The sequence below is a fragment of the Drosophila persimilis genome, unplaced genomic scaffold (genome assembly GCF_003286085.1).
Source record: "Drosophila persimilis strain 14011-0111.01,24,50 unplaced genomic scaffold, DperRS2 tig00000000-arrow-pilon, whole genome shotgun sequence".
NCBI lineage: Eukaryota > Metazoa > Arthropoda > Insecta > Diptera > Drosophilidae > Drosophila > Drosophila persimilis.
In genome coordinates, this window is record NW_020825288.1 from 23063903 (window position 1) to 23083479 (window position 19577).

Here is a 19577-nt window from a genome sequence, read left to right on the forward strand (position 1 = left end):
GGCTTATTGAAAATTCGATTTAATTTTATTTTATATTTAATAAATGTTTAAATATTTATATGAACTTCTGTGAGGTCTATCGAAATGCCAGTCAATTCGACTGAGGTGCTTCCCAACGAATCCTAGTGCCATACCAAATGTATCAAAGTCAGTAGAAAGTTGACCCGTATCCCAGATAGAATATACAACAGATCCATAGGTCATATGTATGTCTGTATGTGTGTACACTGTACGATAACTGATGGATTAGCTGGATAGCCTTGGCTCAAATGGCGTCTGCTGATTCCTCATTTCGCAGCTGCTCGGTGGGGTGGTAATCCACCCTGATATCATTTCCTTCTCTTAAATGTAAGCTCAGCTTTCCTTTGAGCAATCTTGCCCACCACTGCCGTTTCCCTTTCTCCTTTTCCCTTTTCTCGTTCTCAGTTCGCTGTTCCGTCCGATTCTTTTGAATATTAAATTCGCATTTATTCCCGCCAGTCCGCAAACACAATTGTATGAGTATTGCCCGGGAAAACAGAACCCACTCACTTTCGCGGCAGCAGTTATTATGTGCTTACCTTGCCTTACCTTGCCCCATGGACGTGGATGGCTGCCTGCCGCACTTCGAGTGCGTGCTGCGAGTGTCGGTAGGCAAAAGGTAATAAGAAACAAGTAACGACCAAATAATTGAGTGCACACGGCACTGCACAAAGGCTCCTCCATCTCCTTCCATAGGGCTGGTGATGGGGTTTTGTGATACAATCCATACCCACCATCCCCCCACCAATCCGCCATTTTTGCATTGTTTTCCCAGAGTTGAGTTGAAAGTGAAATGCATGTTTTATTGGCAGCAGAAACAGAAACAGAAGACCCGAAATTGAGGAAGAAACTTGAAACAACAAAAAGGTTTTCCATACTCTCCCTCTCTCTCTCCTCCAGGGGTTACTTCAATCTATAGAGCAGTCGGCGGTGTGCTTACATAAATTATAGTTCTTTAACTTAACCAACAGAAGGACTATATAGTAAAGAAAGATTGAAGGATGTGTGAAGAAATTATTGCATATTTGTCATATCTCACATGACATGCTAACATCCACCCCATATTCAATGTCTCCCAAATTGGAAGAGCATCAACTACTTGCAACAATCAAGTATTTTACCAAAGCTACTCGCACTATTTCCATACAACAAGGTAGGTACAATGGCTCGATGGCGGCTTAAGAACCCAGAAACAGCAGGAGCCATTAAAAATAAAGCCCTCAAAGAGGTAGCAAATTGAAAAGAGCAAAACAGCAGCTTCAATTGCCATTTGCATGCTATGCATAGTCTCCCTCTGAACAGGTTCGGCTTGATTGTCAGCTTCTTACTCATCCAGCCAGTCAGTGAGTCAGTCAGTCAGTCAGTCACTCTGTACCCTACTCGTATGACTCTCGACGTCATTAAAAACTGTTTAAATAGGAAGAGCTGCGTTTCGCGCTGCGTATACGCAATGTTCTGGGCCATTACCTTTTATGACAGCGTCATGTGGATGGGTTAATCGGTCTGTCCGTCTCTCTGGTTGCCAGGTAAGCTGGGCAAATGGCTCTGACAGTGCAGTGCATTCCCATTTAATTTGCAACAATCGGAGTCGTGCAACTGGCCATAACTTTTGATGTTTCTGCTGAACAAATTTTGTATGCAAATTTAATTAAAACTCCTGACTTCAGTTTATCATATTTGCCGCACTCCAAAGCTCCCAGCAATTTGGCTGAATTTTTATATTTACTTGAGAGTATATGTACAATATATGCCATTGATTGCATGACACAACAAAGGATGCGCTTTTCAATTCCAATTTCTGTGCCCGATCCCAAAGGACTGTACCAGGTCCAGCCCAAGCAATTATCCAAAATAAATGCCTGTGGAAATGGCAAGGTTTTGAGAAATACTCCTTAGTACTCCGGGCTTCTCGGTTATGCAAAGTTGTTGGTAGTCAAGCCATCGTATTCTATGGACAAACCTTTACAGCATGCACTTCAAGTCGTTCTGCATTTCTCGCACTCTCTGAAAGTGCATTCTGCAAACAAACGCCTCTCAAGTGTTGGCAAGAATAATTCTTGGTTTTCTCTTTTTGTCAGGGTCTTGCAGTTGATAAAAAGTTGTACGTCCAAGATACTCGTATATTTGTTGGTTTGTTTGCTTCTTTCTGACTTTGTTTTTATATGCATTTTGGTTTATTTGATTTACTGGCAGGGCACGAGCTCTGATTGAACTTTGTTTCCATTTTTTGGCCAGACAAACGTGCTGAAATATATGTATGTTCGAGTACATGTGTCTGGGAGATACAGTGCGTGTTGAAACTAGAGTCGCAAAGCAGCAAGTCGCACGTTTCCCTTCGGATAGAGTCAATAAAAATCCGAGTATCGTCGAAATGGTGTGATTTGTTGAGTTGAGTGACGAGTTGACCCCCGTAAACTTCTAGATATACTAGAAGCTGTACACCACTGTCCTTTCCGCTTCTAAGATTGAATTATTCCAGGCATGAACCATTTAGGGTCTTATGCTCGGCTTATAATTCCGTCTACCATGTTATATCTACTATCAATTCCCTTCCTCTTTCTAAATTATAAATACTTGTACTAATATTTTGTCTTGTAATTAGTAGGTAGGCTCTTTTAGTAGGGTTAATTCTTTATCTTTCCTGCATGTACCCGTGGCGCATCATGCGGCAGCACCCCTCCGTCGATTGTACGGAAGGACGGCTGCGCTTCCTGGGATGCTATGGTCATTTGATATCAACGTCCAATCATAAAAGACAGATGAGGTTGTGAAATAGTTCTGAGTGCATTAATTATTGGCTTTAGTGTTAGCTTGATTTATTCCATATCTAACCCTAGTCTTACCATCATTTATCTGACGAGTATGTATCTTCTCTCGATTCTTGCAGTTACGTAACGCACTGTCAGTACGAAATATATATGCGGTGGAGACGACACAAAATGTCTGCTTTAAGCAACGTCTTTGCATTTCAAATTTTGGGCATAGAATTTGTTGTTGTATTTCGTGGTTTACGGGCTGCAGCTCGGAATGCCGCGACGCGCGGCAATCAAGTGGTAAAATGAGTAGACAATGGCTCGGAAAAGGGATGCCGGCGACAGGAGTGGAGTAGGAGGAGGTGGCCAGGGACTACTTGGGAGCTGTCGATACAGCTAAGGCTCTTGAAACCGTATCCTGCAGCCAGCATCCTTTCTTGACTCTCCCTCTGTTCGGGTGTTGGGCCTGGTTCTGGTTCTGGCTTTAGTTTTGGTTCTGGTTCTGGTGCTGCGGGCATATAAATTGAATTGTGTGAAAATTTATATTTGTTTTGGCATTTTATGACACACTCCAGTGTTTTGCTGGTGGCCAGATTCCCCTATTTATCCAGCCCTGAACCTCTTGAGGTCCTCCCCCGTTTCTCTCCCGCTTCTGCCGGTGAGTGTATCTGATTTCAAGTGTGCTTCGTTTTCAGGTGGATCCTCACCAGAGTATGGCCCGTAAATTGATTAAAGGTGCTAGCTTGATTTGGAATTTAAAATAGCTTCCCCCTTAGCGCCCCCCCACACTCTCTTTCTCTTCCGCTCACCCTCTGTGTCCCTGATGCCAATCAAATGAGGCGGAAATTGTGGTAAACTCTTAAAGCTGTGGGCCTTTCTGCTGATTGGTTGGGTTTTGTGTCAGGTTTGTTTCAACACAAAAGCCCAGGTCCGTCCGTGCTTGGGATTGCCATAAATTCGGTTGGAGCCACCTCTCTCGCCTCCTGCGGCTTGAATATTATGGCCATTTGTGGCAGGGCCCTGCCCTAAGTGAGTTGTGGCCAAGTGCCGAGCGTTCAGCTGCTAAATCATACATACCACAGATGAACCGACAGCACACTATATGTACCATGTACATCGTACATGTGCAGGGATCGTGTGGGGGATATTCAGCTCGTAATATCGCATACAATATGCATTGCCCACAGCCAGCTCCTGGCTGTTACGCTTCCAGCTGCTGCTGTTGTTTAAAGCCCTGCCTGGCTTGCATTCCGTCCCGGCTTCAATATTAATGAGCTGGTTATCTATTACTTTTGCTAAATGATAACCGAAGGCCGGACCCAAAATTCTGATAGCCCGAAATTGTTGGTGGCATTGAAACCAGCTCTGAATAAGTGAATGGATGGATCCTTCTATTCACTTGCATACTCGTACACGAGTATTCATGGGGATGGAATTTTGTGGCAGCCTTTCTGTGGCAGTCTGTCTCTCAAAACGGTAGTTCGCCCAGTAATTTCCACTATTTACGAGTATATTCCTATTAACGGTGGCATTTGGGGGGGAAAAAGGCATATCCTCTCTGTGCCTCAGTGAAAATACCTCATTGCCTCCTGGATTCAGCTGCAGCAGGCCAGCAATTAGAGAGAAATCCCCCGAACTGGCATTTAAATGGCAAACTTTTGCATGTGTAAATTAATAAAAATTCAATTTTTATTCGCTCCCCCATGAACAACCATGGATTAAATAAATAAATTACAAATCGGGTCAATTGCAATTAATTATATTTGAAAATAGCTTTAGTTTTGATTTGGCCATAGCAATAACAACAAATTTACACGCTCCGCTCGGCTCAGCTTCGGGCCGGGTCGAGGCGCACTGCAGTGGCTTGTACGACTGCAAATTTGCATAAATAAATTATAGACAACAGCATGAGAATTGTCCATTATAAATAACACGAATTGTCCCAAACGAGTGCAACCACGACAGCGTCCGCGTCCGCCAAAAGGGCCAAAAGGCGAGCGCAATGACAATTTCCATATAGTATGTTTGTACATACATATATCTATCTGTATGTTAAACATATACTCGTACGTACAAATAACTGTCTGTATGTTAAATATGTTTACCTACTTTCTGGCCAAAAAGGGCTGCGGCCCCTGTCCAGGGGTCTTTGCTATTTACTGGCCGCATAAACAGCGAGCAAATTTGTCGGTATGTCAGTTGCCTTTTTTTTCTGTTCGGTAGCTCCCCAAAGTGATATATGGGCTCGAAGGACAAATAGGGAGCATCAGCAACAGCGCTTTTCAAATAAAATATTACACTGTTCAGCATACGAGTGGAACCAGATAGCAGTGCGTGGTGGGTGTAATAAGTGGAACTCATGGGGGCGGCAGTCTGTACTTAACTTTGAACTACATACATACATATATTTCTGTAATTGATTTAGACTTGGTTACTACTTGTATTTGCTCTTCAAAGCTCAAAAAGCTATGCCCTATTGGAGCCCTTCGGTCTCTATCGGTTAAAAGATTGGTGGAAGCGTGCACCCGGTATTATCGGTCACCCTGTTTCCGGGATAATTTCTATCATTTCCGCCATCTTGTAACCCGAAAATATGACCAAAGAATAGTTTATTTTTACTCCCAATCGATCAAGAAGATTCGATTTCACAGATAACTTCATCTAAAGGTAAAATGGCTTCATGGTAAAAATGCATCTTTCATTAAAAAATTATTTTTTTTTGTTTCGTTCAAGGACCACATCTTCAAAGAAGTCACCCAATACTTTGTACACCAAATAAATAATGAGTTTCTTTTACATGGCTTCTGTTGCTGGACTCGTATACAGGAACAGTCCCACTGAATGAAGAACGACCGACCGTCTCCATCAATGGTGTTGTATGTTTCCTGTGGGCCCCAATAAAGCCCCAAAGTATCTTTAAATCCACTTATAGAAATCGATGCGATTGAATGTGATGGAAAAAATGTTGAACAAATTGCAATTAAAACCGAGCGAGTCGCCAGGCGACCGACAAGCAGTCGGAGAAAGACAGAACAACACTTTCACCAGCCGGAGGACACGTCAGAGGCTCGAAACTACGGCAGAAACTCTTTGATTTTTGTCTCTTTTTTTAAGGATTGAAAATGTTAAACGGTTATAACGGTAGCCGTGCAACCACCTCGGCATTTACCTGAACGAATCTCCATTTCTGCCCCCGCCCAGGGTAGTCTGAGGTCTGGCCAGACCGCGACCACTCGACTCCGGGTTCAATTAGCAATTCCCGTAATTACTGCAAATGCCGCTGGGTTAATAACGGCCCTGATAAGTCGCTCGCCGTGCCGACCCCTATTTTATTTTTTATATTTTTTGTCGCCCTCTGGAAGAGATTCGTCGTTGGGCAAACAAGAACCCCATGGTCGATGCAATTTCAGGCGAATGACTCGCAATTATTGCCGCGTATCGCTGCTATTTCTGTAATTTTGGGTCAACAAGGGGAGCAGACAGCAATGAAAAGAAAAATTAAACAATTAAATAAAGAATGCAGGGAAATCAGTATAATTGAAGGCCGAACTGCTGAGCAGAGGAGCCCGCTGGAAATTGCTGATTAAATATTTCATGGCAAAAGGATTAAAGCTGGGGAGTGCGAGGAGCTGCAATAAGTGGAGATATGGCATTAATATGAATCATAATTTATTGATTGCGTAATGAGAGTATCGCATTAATGAGCGCCGAAAAGCAAAGCAGTCGAAAGAGAGAGCGAGACTAGAGAAAAGGCAGGGATCACGCACCAATGGCTTTAATATACTATGTTGGAAAATGTGGAATAAATTGAAAGGATCCCAAAGCACTTCCCGATGGGTAGGTGCTCCATATATGACCCCTCCCTCACACTACTTAAAAATGCAACTTCCTGAAAGAATGTTCAGCATACCCTGGCATCGGAGTAATGAATTTGTTACCTATTTTCCCAGCTTCGGTTTTACCTTTTTCCTGTTTGCCTTTTCTCCGGTGAACTCATTATCATTCTGTTCAGTCGGCGCCATCTCATTGTTTATGCCCAACCAATTTTCTTCGTCCATTAAGAATTTTCCCATTACTCATACGCATCATGTGCGCCGCTCGCTTTCCTCACTTTCCTTTTGCGCTTCTTTCGACCGCGTTTCCGGGGTAAAATCAATGGCACTCGTTAATGCAGCAGCCCCCCCCTCCTCCGTGCTTGCAGTTCGCCTTCTCTTCAGCGTTCAGCGTACGGCGTTCTGCGTTCTGCCTGACAGCCGCATGTCAGCGCCACCGTCACCGCCACCGTCAACAGGCTCTCGCATTGCAGAAATGTTTTTAATGCGCTTATTGACAGCCGCCGATAATGGCGAACAATTTTAAACACTTCAATTTGACAACCAGGCGAAGACGTGTCCTTGAAATACTATACGCACTGGTATACATACATATATATATCAAATGGCATTGTCCCCCGTCGAATGGAAGGAGTTCAATCATTCGTTCTTTGCACTTTGCACCTGTCTGTCTGCTTTCGGTGTTCGCATCTTTCATCACGTCGCCATCATCCTGAGAAGTATCACTCGAGGACCTCCAGGAGGTTTCTTTCATTCAGTTCATTACGAGTGAGTGGCGTCGCCAATGAAAATGTGTCATCCGTTGAAGGTGGTACAGATGGCGGATGAAATCTTCAGGACTGCTGAGAGACAGATTTTGTATGTTTTGGACAATGAAGGTGTTTAGTTAATACTGTGAACTTAATGTACATTGAGGGGTCTAGTCTTATAATGATGTTTGAATGAAATGAAAGAACACATCCGTATAATGAGTAAACATGAAACGTGTTACGCTCCTGAAGAAACATTTGTTATTACTACATCATTTAACACATTAAAATGTCACTCATTTGGCTCCAAAGGCATTTCAATGTTGGCTCTTCAGAAACAAATCATATAAGTCAAAATGACACAATTTTGTACCTATTAGTGAGAACAATAACCCTATAATTATTACTGTCAATCTGCAATACCCTCAGACCTTAAGTTGCTTCTGTCTCCCATATTTGTAATACATTAAAGATAAAAAAGATAATCATTGTGGAATAAAAACAACACTTTTCCCGCCTTTCCTCTCATTACTTTTCGTGGGACCATTAGTAAAGCTCTTCAAAATCCTCTCAAAGACTTCCAAGCTCTTTGGAATCACAATTTTACTACCACTAGCAAAACTCTGGAACAAGAAATCAAAGGATTTTGAAGTATTTTGTTGCACCAAATACTCGTGGAACACCAAACCAAAGAGTATTTATGGGTCGAGATCCTCCAGACGACGTGCTGCTTGACTTATTTGCCGTGTATTGTTCTGGTCTGCAGGTCCCATGCCCCATGCCCCATGCCCCATGCCCCATGCCCCATGCCCCATGACATTACCAGAAACCGAATGCGTCATGTTGGTGGCTTCCATGATGGTTTCCATGTCGTGTATCTTTATTTCTATTTAGTTGTACGAGCACTCGTACTTCTTCCCGCTGTGCGGGATGTTGCACTACGGACTGGCAACGGCTACGGGCTTACTGTTTACGGTTTATGTCGCTCCTTGACCCACTAAAGCTAGATTACGTGATTTGTCTGTCGCCGGAAGCGGAGACGGCGACAACAAAAACAGAAACCGAAATAGCAAGAGATGGAGACACAGATGGGGATACAGGCAGGAATGTAGGCATAGAAGGGGAGAGAGGCGGAGGCAGAGATAGCCACATCAACGTCTGCCGTGGCGATAAGCGACTGGAGACTAGCGAAGAAAATTTCAAAGAGCATAAAAATTTAAATCACGTCACTTAACGGGAAAGAGAGGGTTGTACGACAGAGAAAGAGAAAGAGTCCTCGCAATGAGCGAGATAACACAAAAGACGCAACTACAGTCCCGGACATAATGGGGTGCCATGTAAATAGTTGGCCCCAGACAGAGGAGTTGTGCCAAGCAGCCGGGGTCTGGGTCTGGGTCCGTGTCGCCGTGTCCGTGCCGGTGTCCGTGCCCATGTCCGGGTCGAGCCGCTGCATTCCGTGTTCTTGTATGGGCGTGATTGTGTGTGTGTTTGTTAAGCTGCTTTTGAGGCAGCCACTCAGGCCCCGCTCACGTGCATGCTGCTCCTCTATCTGTGTCTCCTGTACTCCTGCGAGTGCGAGTGCGAGTACGAGTTTGCCGCCTGTCATGTTGCTGAGGCGCGGCAAAATGCTTGTTACGCTTTTGAGCCACCGCCTGCGGTTGACAGAGCACGTTGAACCACCCAACCGTTCAACCCCAGACCCCAGCCCACAGTCACAGAGCCGCCCGGTCCCCAGTCCCCAGTCCCCTATCCACTCATCCAACCACCCATGCACCCATGCACCCACCCGTACTGCCAACGAGCATCCAAACACCCAACCGCTCTGCGGCCTGATGCACATTAAAACGCAATTGAAGTTGCAGGCGTTAATTGTGGCGCCTTCGTTAGCCTGTTTCTATTTCTGTTTCTGTTTCGGTTTCTCCTTTTTGCAACTTTTTCTGACTCGTTTGCCGTTTGAGTTAGTTGCCAAAAATTAATTACTTTTGCCCCTGTCAAAGCTGCCAGAGTCATTCGAAAAAAGAGTGAGTAGAGGCAGAAGACAGGGCACATAGAAAAAGAAATGCGAAATATACTCGTTCAGAACATGTATTCTGGAAATCAACTTCCACTGTAATGGTAGAATGCACTAATGAGGAAAATGGATTGGAAACATATGAAACTGCACTGAAAATCAAATCCAATCTGATTTGATCTGTTAGAGGTATGGAACAGCTTAATCTTTCCTTTTCAAACTTTTTGAAAAGCCACAAAATTACCTCATATCCTGTATATCTTCACAGGGGTAGAGCAAATGTATCTTGTTATCAATTTATGCAAAATAAATATCATCTTCCTTTATCTTAGGTGTTTTTTATGATCAAATATCAATGCTATATTTAAGATGAAATTTAATATAATTTTTCATACAAGAGTACGATACACCCAGACCCAGAGGCCCTAATAATTTTTGTATATTATTTAGAAACTCAGATTTAGCCTGACATTTTTGAGTTACCGGAGAATTCAGTTTGTCGGAATGCTCGCATGTGAACTTCTACTAATGAATCTTGTCCATGAATAAAGCCTCAAGTGGGTGGTCTTTTTTTGTGCCCTTCACAGGGCTATAATACGCGCAGTGAGTGACTGGGGGCAAGTAGGTAGGCGTGTCTGAGGGCTGGGCCTGGTGCTAATGGGGTCGCAGACAAACAGACAAACAGACAGACGGACGGACGGACGGACTAACAGACACAGGGCCAACTCCCACTCATCGCTTACTTTTGCTCTGACTGTTTCTTTCGCTCGTTTTGCAGTTAAATCCGTTTGCCAGGCAACTTTATCTTTCAGCACAGATTCTCAATAGCAGGCTGCTGTTGTTGCTGATTTTCTTGCTGTTCCTTCTGCTGTTGCTGTTGCTGCCACTGACGTTGCACGCTGCAAGCGTTGTTTATTTCACTTGCTTTTTCTTGCCACGCGGCCGGGTCCCATGCCCCATTCCCCATTACCCACTGTTTTTATTTACGCTTTTGCAGCTGTCGGGAGGTTTGGCTTAAGCGCCAGTCGCTGGCGACGTGCCGCTGAAATAATTAAGTTGCCAATTCCGGGAAGGAGAATATCAACAGCCATCCAGCGGAGTACAGCGACAGGCAGAGGGACAGATTGCAGCGAGGAGAAGGAACGGGGCTTACATTTAGCGGCATAGATTTTCAATTAGGCTGTCATTCGGCGCGCAGCTGGCTTTTCTTTTCAAGTTTCTCCTCAGCGTTTTTATATAAAAATATGACTGAAAAAGCTATTCAGTATCTCATATGGCAAAAGTCACAGGTAAGCACGAAGAAACCCCCATCTCTTGGATCTCATCTTTATCATTTTCGCTTTGCAATCCCCGTTAAGCTTCGGCGACTTGAAAACTGGGCTTCATCTTCTGCGATGTCATGGCAGCGGCATCTTGTCGTATACGTAATATGCAGAATAGCCCCAAGTGTGGGGACACAAATAGAAAGCAAACAACGCAAAACACCCACTTCCACAGATACACAGACAGCATTCCGTTGAAGGACACACGAGAGATATATTCCACAAATATTACGCATACGCACGGGTGGCCCCCTAGCCGCAACTTGTCGATGCGGCTGCATTTGCTGTCGCTGTGGTTCGTTTCCTTTTGCCGTCTGCTGAGCCAAAGGGGAAGAAAAGGTGAAAGTTGGAAGCACACTTTCCTCATTTCCATTCCCATTGCCATTCCCATTCTCATTCCCCTAATGACATCTTTTGTCAAAGCTTTTTGGCATTGTTCCGAAATGAGGGGGGGATTGATTCGATGCGCGTCTAGCAAATTAGCATCACAACAACATGGAAATTGGTTTTTCATATAAAAGCTGGCTACACATTTCACATTTCAGGCTGAAACCCACACACTACATATGCAACGCACTCCAGTTGCACACTGCACAGTGCTCTGTCATTGCGGCAGGGGAAAAAGAAAAGAAGCTGATAAAATGCATTCGGGCTTGACGTTGCGAAGCAATTTGGACAAAGAAAACACAAAGTTGCATCGACATGTTGGAGGAGCCTGCCATTTGAACTTGTCTACCAGTGTATACTATATTCTCGTAAAGCGAAAGCCAATGAATACAAAATCAATCGATAGTTGAAAATCGAAGATCCGTGGCAGCAGCAGCAGCAATAGCAGCCACAGCAGCATCAGCAGGGCAGACATTTTTCTGCATGGCTGACCCCAAGAGCGGAAAAGCAATTTCGGTGTATGCCACCTCAAGTAGCTGCACGAACCGTACTGCCTCCCAGCTCTCCTTTCCCTTTTCCTAGGCCAGGCCAAACGATTTGCAAATTTTGCCAACGCATCACTGAATATTGCTCACAACCCGGCGAAGCCATTACGTAGAACGGTTAAAAAATCAGAGAGGAATAGAGAGGGGAAACGCCTTAACCAAACACTGCGAAAATGTTCAATTTTTAAGTCAATCAGCCAGAAAGAAAAAAAAAAAAACTCCCGTTGCGTATACGTGATGCTCAGTCGAAAGTTTTTACAACACGGAATTAAGCGATTAGATGGAAGTTTTGCCCCAACTTCTCGTTGCATAAATTATACCAAGTTTTTTTTGCCTCTGTCCCCAGCAGATTTGCCGGATCCGGAGCTGGAGCTACTGCTGCCACTGCTGTTGCACAATGAATGCTCATTCAACAGCCGTTTCCATCGAGAAGGATGTGGGTCAGGGCGAGTCCCGAACCCCTACTGAGGATGTGCGTTCCAAGCTGCGCCAGCTGCAGGGGCATCATTTGTGGCTGCGCCACCAGCTGATGCTGTGGCAGAGACATATGCTGACAGAACGACTATCCGAGCAACGGGACCGCCATCCGCGGGGGAGCCACAAACGCAATTTGGGGATTCCAGAAAACATTAACAAACCGAATGTCAAAGTTCCAACCCATCAAAGAAGTGTCACTGCGATGATTGACTTATTTTAGATGAAAATTAAACATTAATTCGATTAAAACTCCATCTGCTGATGTCATAATTGTCAAACAAACTATTTCAATTTGTGTGCCATGCAAATAAGCATAAAAGAACACCTTCGAAAGTCATGTGATTATGGCACACCACATAACACGGCATGAAGCCAGAGGCAGTGGCAGTGGCAGTGGAAGTGGCAGTGGCAGTGGCAGTGAAAGTTTGCCTTGAATGCGGCAGGCCCACACATCACGTAACTCAATTAATCAGACACCAGCCGGGGTCGAGCATCACTTAACTCGAGATTAACCCTTCCCTGTCTCTCTCCATAGAGGCCAGGCCATAGTCACGCACTTGGCCCCCAACAGCACTTACACATACCCATTGCTGTTTAGCAACTATTTATGGAGGCAAGTACTCGTTGTTGCCACTTGCAACCATGGAACGGCCTCTACACGTTGTCATTGTAATGATATGTGGGCCCTCCGGCCTCTGTCTGTGCTTCTGTCTCTGCCTCTGTCTCTGACTCTGCTCTGACCTTAAGTGTCCTTGTCCTTGTCTGTGAATGACACCTAGCGTGTTATCATTCAATAGAGGAACAGGAGGGATGGAGGCGGATCAGGAGGAGGCCTGACAACTCTTAAGTGGACCATAAACGGCAACAAATGCAAATGCAAATGAAATTATTGCAGTCAACGGGCAGAGCGGGCAGGCCTCCATTTCTCTCAATGCCCAACGAGTGAAGCGCCGCTGGTAAAAGTGTTTGCATATGCAGGAGCACATTGCGGCCATAAACTGTAGTTCGACCACGCCCCGTACCCATTGAGCGGCCACAGCCGGAGAGAGCTACGACCCCATAAAGCCATTGGCAGCCGACTGCATTTCAGCGATATAAATATTTATATAAGTTAATCGGTTTATGGTGCACGAGTAATTGAATTTCGCGACGGCGCCAGGTAAATGCTACCAGGTAACATGTTCCAGGACCCCCACTCCTAGGTGGGATTTGCCAGCCTCCGGCCTCCAGCCGCCATCTTCCGATTCCCATTCCGGATTCGCCTCCTGTGTCACGCGGTCAGAGCCATGTTGGTTTACCCCTCGCTTTAAACTTGATTTCTTACTTTTTGCATCCGTTGGCGAGTGCTGCAGCATGTGTACCACGGGCTTATGGTTGCCATGTGGAGGGTATATAGGACTGCGACCCAAATTAAAAGCAAGCCGAACAAAAATGATCCTGTTTTTGTTTCTACAGAACACAAGAAACCATAGCATCCCAAAAAAGAGCTACTTCTAGACCGACCCAGAGTATCAGGCTGACCCATTCCTCCCACTGAAAGTCCCAGCATCCGACAAGCTCCAACATGGCGCCAACCGGAAGTGCCAGCCCGTTCAGCAATGGCCGACCCAGAGCTCTGTTTCTATGGCACTTCCGCTTTACTGCACATTAATTGCAATTAAATTTGGAATTACTACCATCCACTCTTCCTCCTTCTCTTCCCCCTCTCCCTCTCTCTCTCTGCATCTTCTACACTCGTCCTCTCTCCTTTGATCGTTGCTCTCTTTCCACGCAAATTTAATGATGCCTGCAATTTTTGCTCGCTGCATTTTTCCTCTCCTTTGCATAATTTAAAAATGTTTGCTTTGGCAGCCGCCGCCGCCGCCGCTGTTGCTGTTGCTGTTGCAGTGGATATGGATGTGGCCTGAGCATGGGGCAACTGTGGGTGGAAGGTTGCGTGGCAATGCCCCTATTTGACGTTGCCGCTGTTGCTGCCACAACTGCTTCTGTTGCTGCCGCTGTGGCGCTGTTTTCAATTAACTGTGCGTCTAACTAAATGGCAAGTAAGTTAATGTTTATAGTTCATAAATACGCAATTTATATGCACTATCCCACCACTCCACCACACCATAACACCCACCCCCCATCCCTCCTCTCATGTGTATGTGTGTGTGTGCCTTGCTGATTTTGATGGCGCTGTTTCGGTTGCATTGGGCGTAAATTTTAATAATTTATTTGAGTCATAATATTTAATGCGGCTTGCAGTCAAGTGGGACTGAATCACTGAAAAAACATTCCGTTCTAGCATCGGAGGAGGACCCTAAATGTTAATTAATAAAATATAATTGCAGATTTTTGATTGCTTCATTCGCGTAAACATTTATAGCCGGATGTGGGGGCAGAAGTTGCCTGCCGCAGCCAGGCATCCGCGAAGGACACGAAGAGTCCCCATCTTGTGGCGGCTCCAACTCTGTTCCGTTCCTGTTGTTGCCAAAAGTTTAATTGCCTTTCGGGCCAAAAAGTTTACAAAATCTGTGCTATGCATTTTGCTAACATTTCCGGTGACTTCTCGCTGCTGAGGCGTAGTCCTAGCCACCACAAGACTGCTCGCCGTGCCACATTCCACAGTCAAGTCTGCCTCCTGCCACTCTACATCCAAGACTGTCTCTTGCCCCACTCCATCCACTCTTTATCCTTTTGAACTACATTGCCTGGTGTGGTTGGGTGTCTCCTTCGGTTTGTATGCCCTTTTAATTGCCCATTGAAAGTTGTTCAGTTGTTAAAGTGAACTTTCGCCCCTGCCAAGTTGCATGTTGCACGTTGCACGTTGCAAGCTGGAAGTTGCCAGTTGCCAGTTTCCAGTTGCTAGTGAAGTGAAATGAAGTGTAAGCAACAACAAGCGTGAAAGTAGTGTGTGTTATGCAATTAAAAGTACGATGGCGATGGCGGTGGCGGCGGCACCCACACACCCCCACACACAATCGATAGGGTTTCAATTGGACGACAACAAACCAATTTGCCGCAACCTATTTAAGGATCAGGATATTGTCGAGGATATGCTCCTTGGCAAGCCACCTCCCTGGTCCCCCCCAAGTCAAACCGCAGCTGCTCGTAATGAGTTTTCCATGCATACCACGCAGACAGTTGAGACAGATTTCTCGCAGCTAACATTATGTGACAGCTGCAGACAGAAATCATTCCATTTCATTCCACTCCCATCTAACTATCCCTTTCCCAGTGGATAGCACAGAGCAGACAGCATGAAAATTATGTTGCATAGTTATGTGGAATGGCTACGGGACGGGACGGACTCGTATACATAAACGTATACGTATACGTATTCGTATCTCGTAGATTCTTTTATTTCCAGACTAGCTGTGGCTGTACCCACCGCCCCTCCTCTTTTCTTGGCCTGTTGTCTGCTGGTGACTAGCAGGGCAGCAACAATATATTTTTCTGATTTTCCACTTGCATTATCACGTCTAAAAACTGTCTACCATTAAAACATGTGTATTGTGTGCATTGTCTGTTCAGTCTAGCGGGCACTTCGGCTTTGTCTAGTCAAAGAGGGGGCTATACTCGTTGCGGGTTGCAGGAAATAAGGCAATATATAAACATAATTTAGGGATGAATCCAAGCAAAGGAAACCTTACCGAACTGGCTGTGATGCCATGGAAAATTGTATAAGTAATGTTTCAGCTGGGAGAATTTCTGTGAATAAATGGTAAAACTCGACTCGAAAACTGTGCAACAAAATTGAACAAAAGTTCAGTGGCTTCTCCCCATGAGAGCAATGAGAAGATGAGACCAAATGTATCTGGAAAACAAATATTATTTCCAATTGCATTTGAAAGGTGAAAAGCCAGTTTTGAATTGAAAATTCCTTACAACTGCAGGTTCATCTTTGGTGAATATTTCCAATAGTAATTTTGTTAAAAACACACACTTGTCAGCTACCAAAGATCTCTAGAACATAGGGCTGAATAATTGTATATCAAGTAGTTATGATTTTTGCATCTCTAAGGGTAATTTCTGTCCTGTATCTCATAATGTATGTTCATAAGTTAAGGGGCTTTTCCTGTTATTTGTTACTGTTTACTTTGTTCCTGTTTATTTGCGATGTTTATGGTATTACTTCACTCGTTTGCCAACCTTTAACCAAGATTAACAGAACCATTGCATGTGGTAGATGTACAGTCGAGAGGAAACTCAGCTCAAATAAGCTATTCACTCTGTGGTCTTCCCAATTTGAACTCGGGCCTCAACTGACTCAACTGATTTCCCATTCATTTCATCGCAACCGCCTAGGGAGAACGCAAGTCGATAAATAACCCTACCGAAAGTGATACAATCCAGCCTAGCGCACCCCTCTCTGCACCATTTGCGGCTAAGATATGGCATCATGAGTTGCATCTGCTGGTATCATTCGCACCCATCCCCGGCGGACCACTTTCCCGTCGGCATCCATTGACTTGCCCCATTAATTAAGTTTGTGCTGCTGTGCGTGCAGATAAGATGCACTGCCCCAGACTCCAGGGCACCGCACGCCTTTCCTGGTCGTGCAATTGACTTAATAATTGGCCCCAAACATTTTAATGAGCAGCTGCCTGTCAGCGTCACGTTTTCCGGAACGGAACGATGTCGGAGAAGACGGAGCGGAGCCAATGCAAAATATTTGCAAGAAATGGCATTGGCATAATTAAGATGATGGGGATGTTGATGTTGGCTCAGGGGAGGCGGAGCGGTTCTTGAGACGGCCGGGTTCGGATATAATGTCATCTGACTGAGGCGGAAATTTGAATGCCGAGAGTGTGCTAATGTTAATATGATATGCAGCAGGAAATACAAGCATCATCCGAGCATTTCCATATGCTAGCCCGAGCTCCATTAAATTCGAATGCACAAACATTGCGTATACGACGTGTATGCTTGTGCGGCAAGACAGGTGACAGATGCAGCAGGCCACACCTCTTTTCCCGCCCCCCCGCGCTCACTCATCCATGTGCGTTAACACCTGAGCAGAGCCCAGCAAGACATTTGAGATCTGCTGCTCTATTCTCTCCTTCCCCCACTCTGCAGGCACGTCTGGTGGCCTCTCACACGCCAGTCAAACGTTCCTCGCCTCGAATAGCGTAGCCCTCCTTGTCACTTGCCCCTGCATAGCTGCCTTCGTGCGGCTGTGGCACGTAATGACATGCGGCTGCCAATGCTGTGGACGCGCATTGAGCAGAGAGCATTGCCGGCACCTCCAGTGCCTTGCATAATTTATACAACCACCCAAGCCGCCAAAAAACCGCAAATCTCGCAGCGCTTCGTTGCACACATCGCAGCATCGGTGGCAACAACAGCAGCAGCGAATGCCCCGAGACATGTTGAAGCTTGAGGGACAGCTTAAACTAGCCATTGTCGGTTGCATGACAACGACATATTGATGGTTATCCGACTTACAGGGAAAGTAACACGTTCACCATAATAAATGGGAGCGAGCTGACTGGCGTTTAAGGGACATTTCATCTCGATTTGCAATGTGCCTTAGAATCCGAATTAGTTTTCAGTTGAATAAATATGGCTTTTAAAATGTATGCATGTTTGTATCTATTATTGTATTGTAAATGAACCACAAACTTGATATATTTTTAGATAATTTGTTCCTAATGGTGATATAAAATAAATATATTCTATGTACAAATACTAGTTTTATTTACATAAATATATGTATTATTATAAATAAGTAGGCATAAATACTAAATTGAATGTTTTTATATCTTTAGTATACTTTGGAACAATTTCACCTTACCGAAAACCCTGAAATCTTAACTGAATACCTACTGGAAAATGATATTGGTCAGTTATTTTATGTCTTGGATAATGAAGGGAAAGCACCTTAATCCCTTACTCCTGCAACTTCAACTCTGCAAACGTTTGTGGCAATCTGTCGCCAAGTTCCTCCTTAAGTTTTTCGGACAGTTCCAATTCATCAGCAATTGCCAGGTACTGGCCATAAGGCAACGATGTCAATGCTGACTCCGCTGTTAGCTCAAACCGTTTGGGAAACTTTGGGGATGTGGCCCACTTGGCCAGCTCTAATTCCAGCGTCCAGCATGCAGCCAAATCCTTATAGTATCCCTTTCGTAGGGCGTCAACCTTCTCCAACTCAACCAAGTGCTCCAAGCTTCTCTCGTGGTTGGCGGTAGCATCGATGGCTCGCATTAGGAGAGCACTGGTCAGTAGAGTCCACTTGCTATCGGGCTCGTACTCCAGGAGATCGAAACAGGATTGCAGCTGCGTTTGGAGTTCATCCAACAGCTCTTTGCTGCAGCTGGAGGCAGCATGGGGCGGCACAAAGTAGAAGGCACCATCGCCTGTGGGTAGAGGTAAGAGTTTGATCTCCTGCTCCGACAGCTTCAAGGAGTAGGATCTATCCTTTTGGTAGTCAATCGGTGTCTGGTTTTTCCAGGTGGTTCGCCTGCTGTCCGCAGGCTGCCAGGACTGTAACTGCCATGAGTCTTCATTACTTGAAAGCCCAACCTTCAACTGTTCGAAGTCTGGACAGGGTTTCTTAAATGCTATGACTGCACCAGTCACTCCCATGCGAAAGGCAACCACCTTGGGGGCCTGATCCGCTTGGGCGCCACCGCCCAGCAGCCAGCGCTGATAGAACCAGGCGCTACTGTCGTTGGGATCGGTGAAGGCGGCGGTGAGCACCATCTCCAGCTCCTGCTGCAGCTTCTCCTCGCTCATGGGTCGGTCGCGCTGCTCGTTGGGGTAGAGCGTCGGCAGCAGGAGGCTCCGGTGATGCCAGCTGGAATAGTTTGAAAAGTTAACCTTGATCTTTTCAGTGCAAAAGTCCAGCTCTTGCTCTGCAGGCACGGCCGCCTTGGCGGTCACAAAACGCCGGAAGTCCCAGGTGTGAAAGTTTCGCTCATCGTATTTGAGATACTTGTTGCAGAGCTGCACCTCCCGCTGCCAGTCTGCCTGGGGATTCTGCTCGAGGGTCCAGCAGCGATGATGCCAGGCATTGTATGACTTGGGATTAACCATCAGACACTGTTCTGTGACGTTCAACTCTTGGCCGTACACAGATTGTAGCTTATCTTCCGGTGCAGCAGGTTTTTCCTCCGCCCCTGCTTCCGCCTGGACCTCATCGGACTTGTTGGACTCTGCTTCCGCCTCTGATAGCTGCTTGATTTTCTCCAGCACACACTCGCGACGAATGTTCCACAGCGTGGTCACGTCTGGATTGCGATGCAGGATTTGCACCGTCAGGCCAAGCATTTCGTCATCGAGTTCTCCTGCATCGCGCTTCTTGAGTATCCGTCCCATGGCTGCCCGGTAGGCCCGGACCTTCAGCGCATGTTCCTTCTTCTTGCGCTCCCGCTCCTCCTCAGTGGTGCGCACTTTCACACGGCCATGCATCGTATTTTGTTAATATATTTTAAATTTCTTTAAAAAAAATTAACAAAAAACTAGTCAGCAGCTGGGATGGGATCAGTGTGACCG

At 45.5% G+C, this 19577-nt stretch overlaps 1 protein-coding gene across 1 annotated transcript; it reads right to left on the reverse strand.

The window, feature by feature from the left end:
• Positions 1-17822: 17822 nt before the first annotated feature.
• Positions 17823-19526, reverse strand: LOC6591379 (geranylgeranyl transferase type-2 subunit alpha). The gene has a single exon (XM_002017207.2). The coding sequence runs from the start codon at positions 19491-19493 to the stop codon at positions 17970-17972; it is 1524 nt and encodes a 507-aa protein (XP_002017243.1). The 5' UTR covers positions 19494-19526; the 3' UTR covers positions 17823-17969.
• Between the last annotated feature and the right edge of the window lie 51 nt (positions 19527-19577).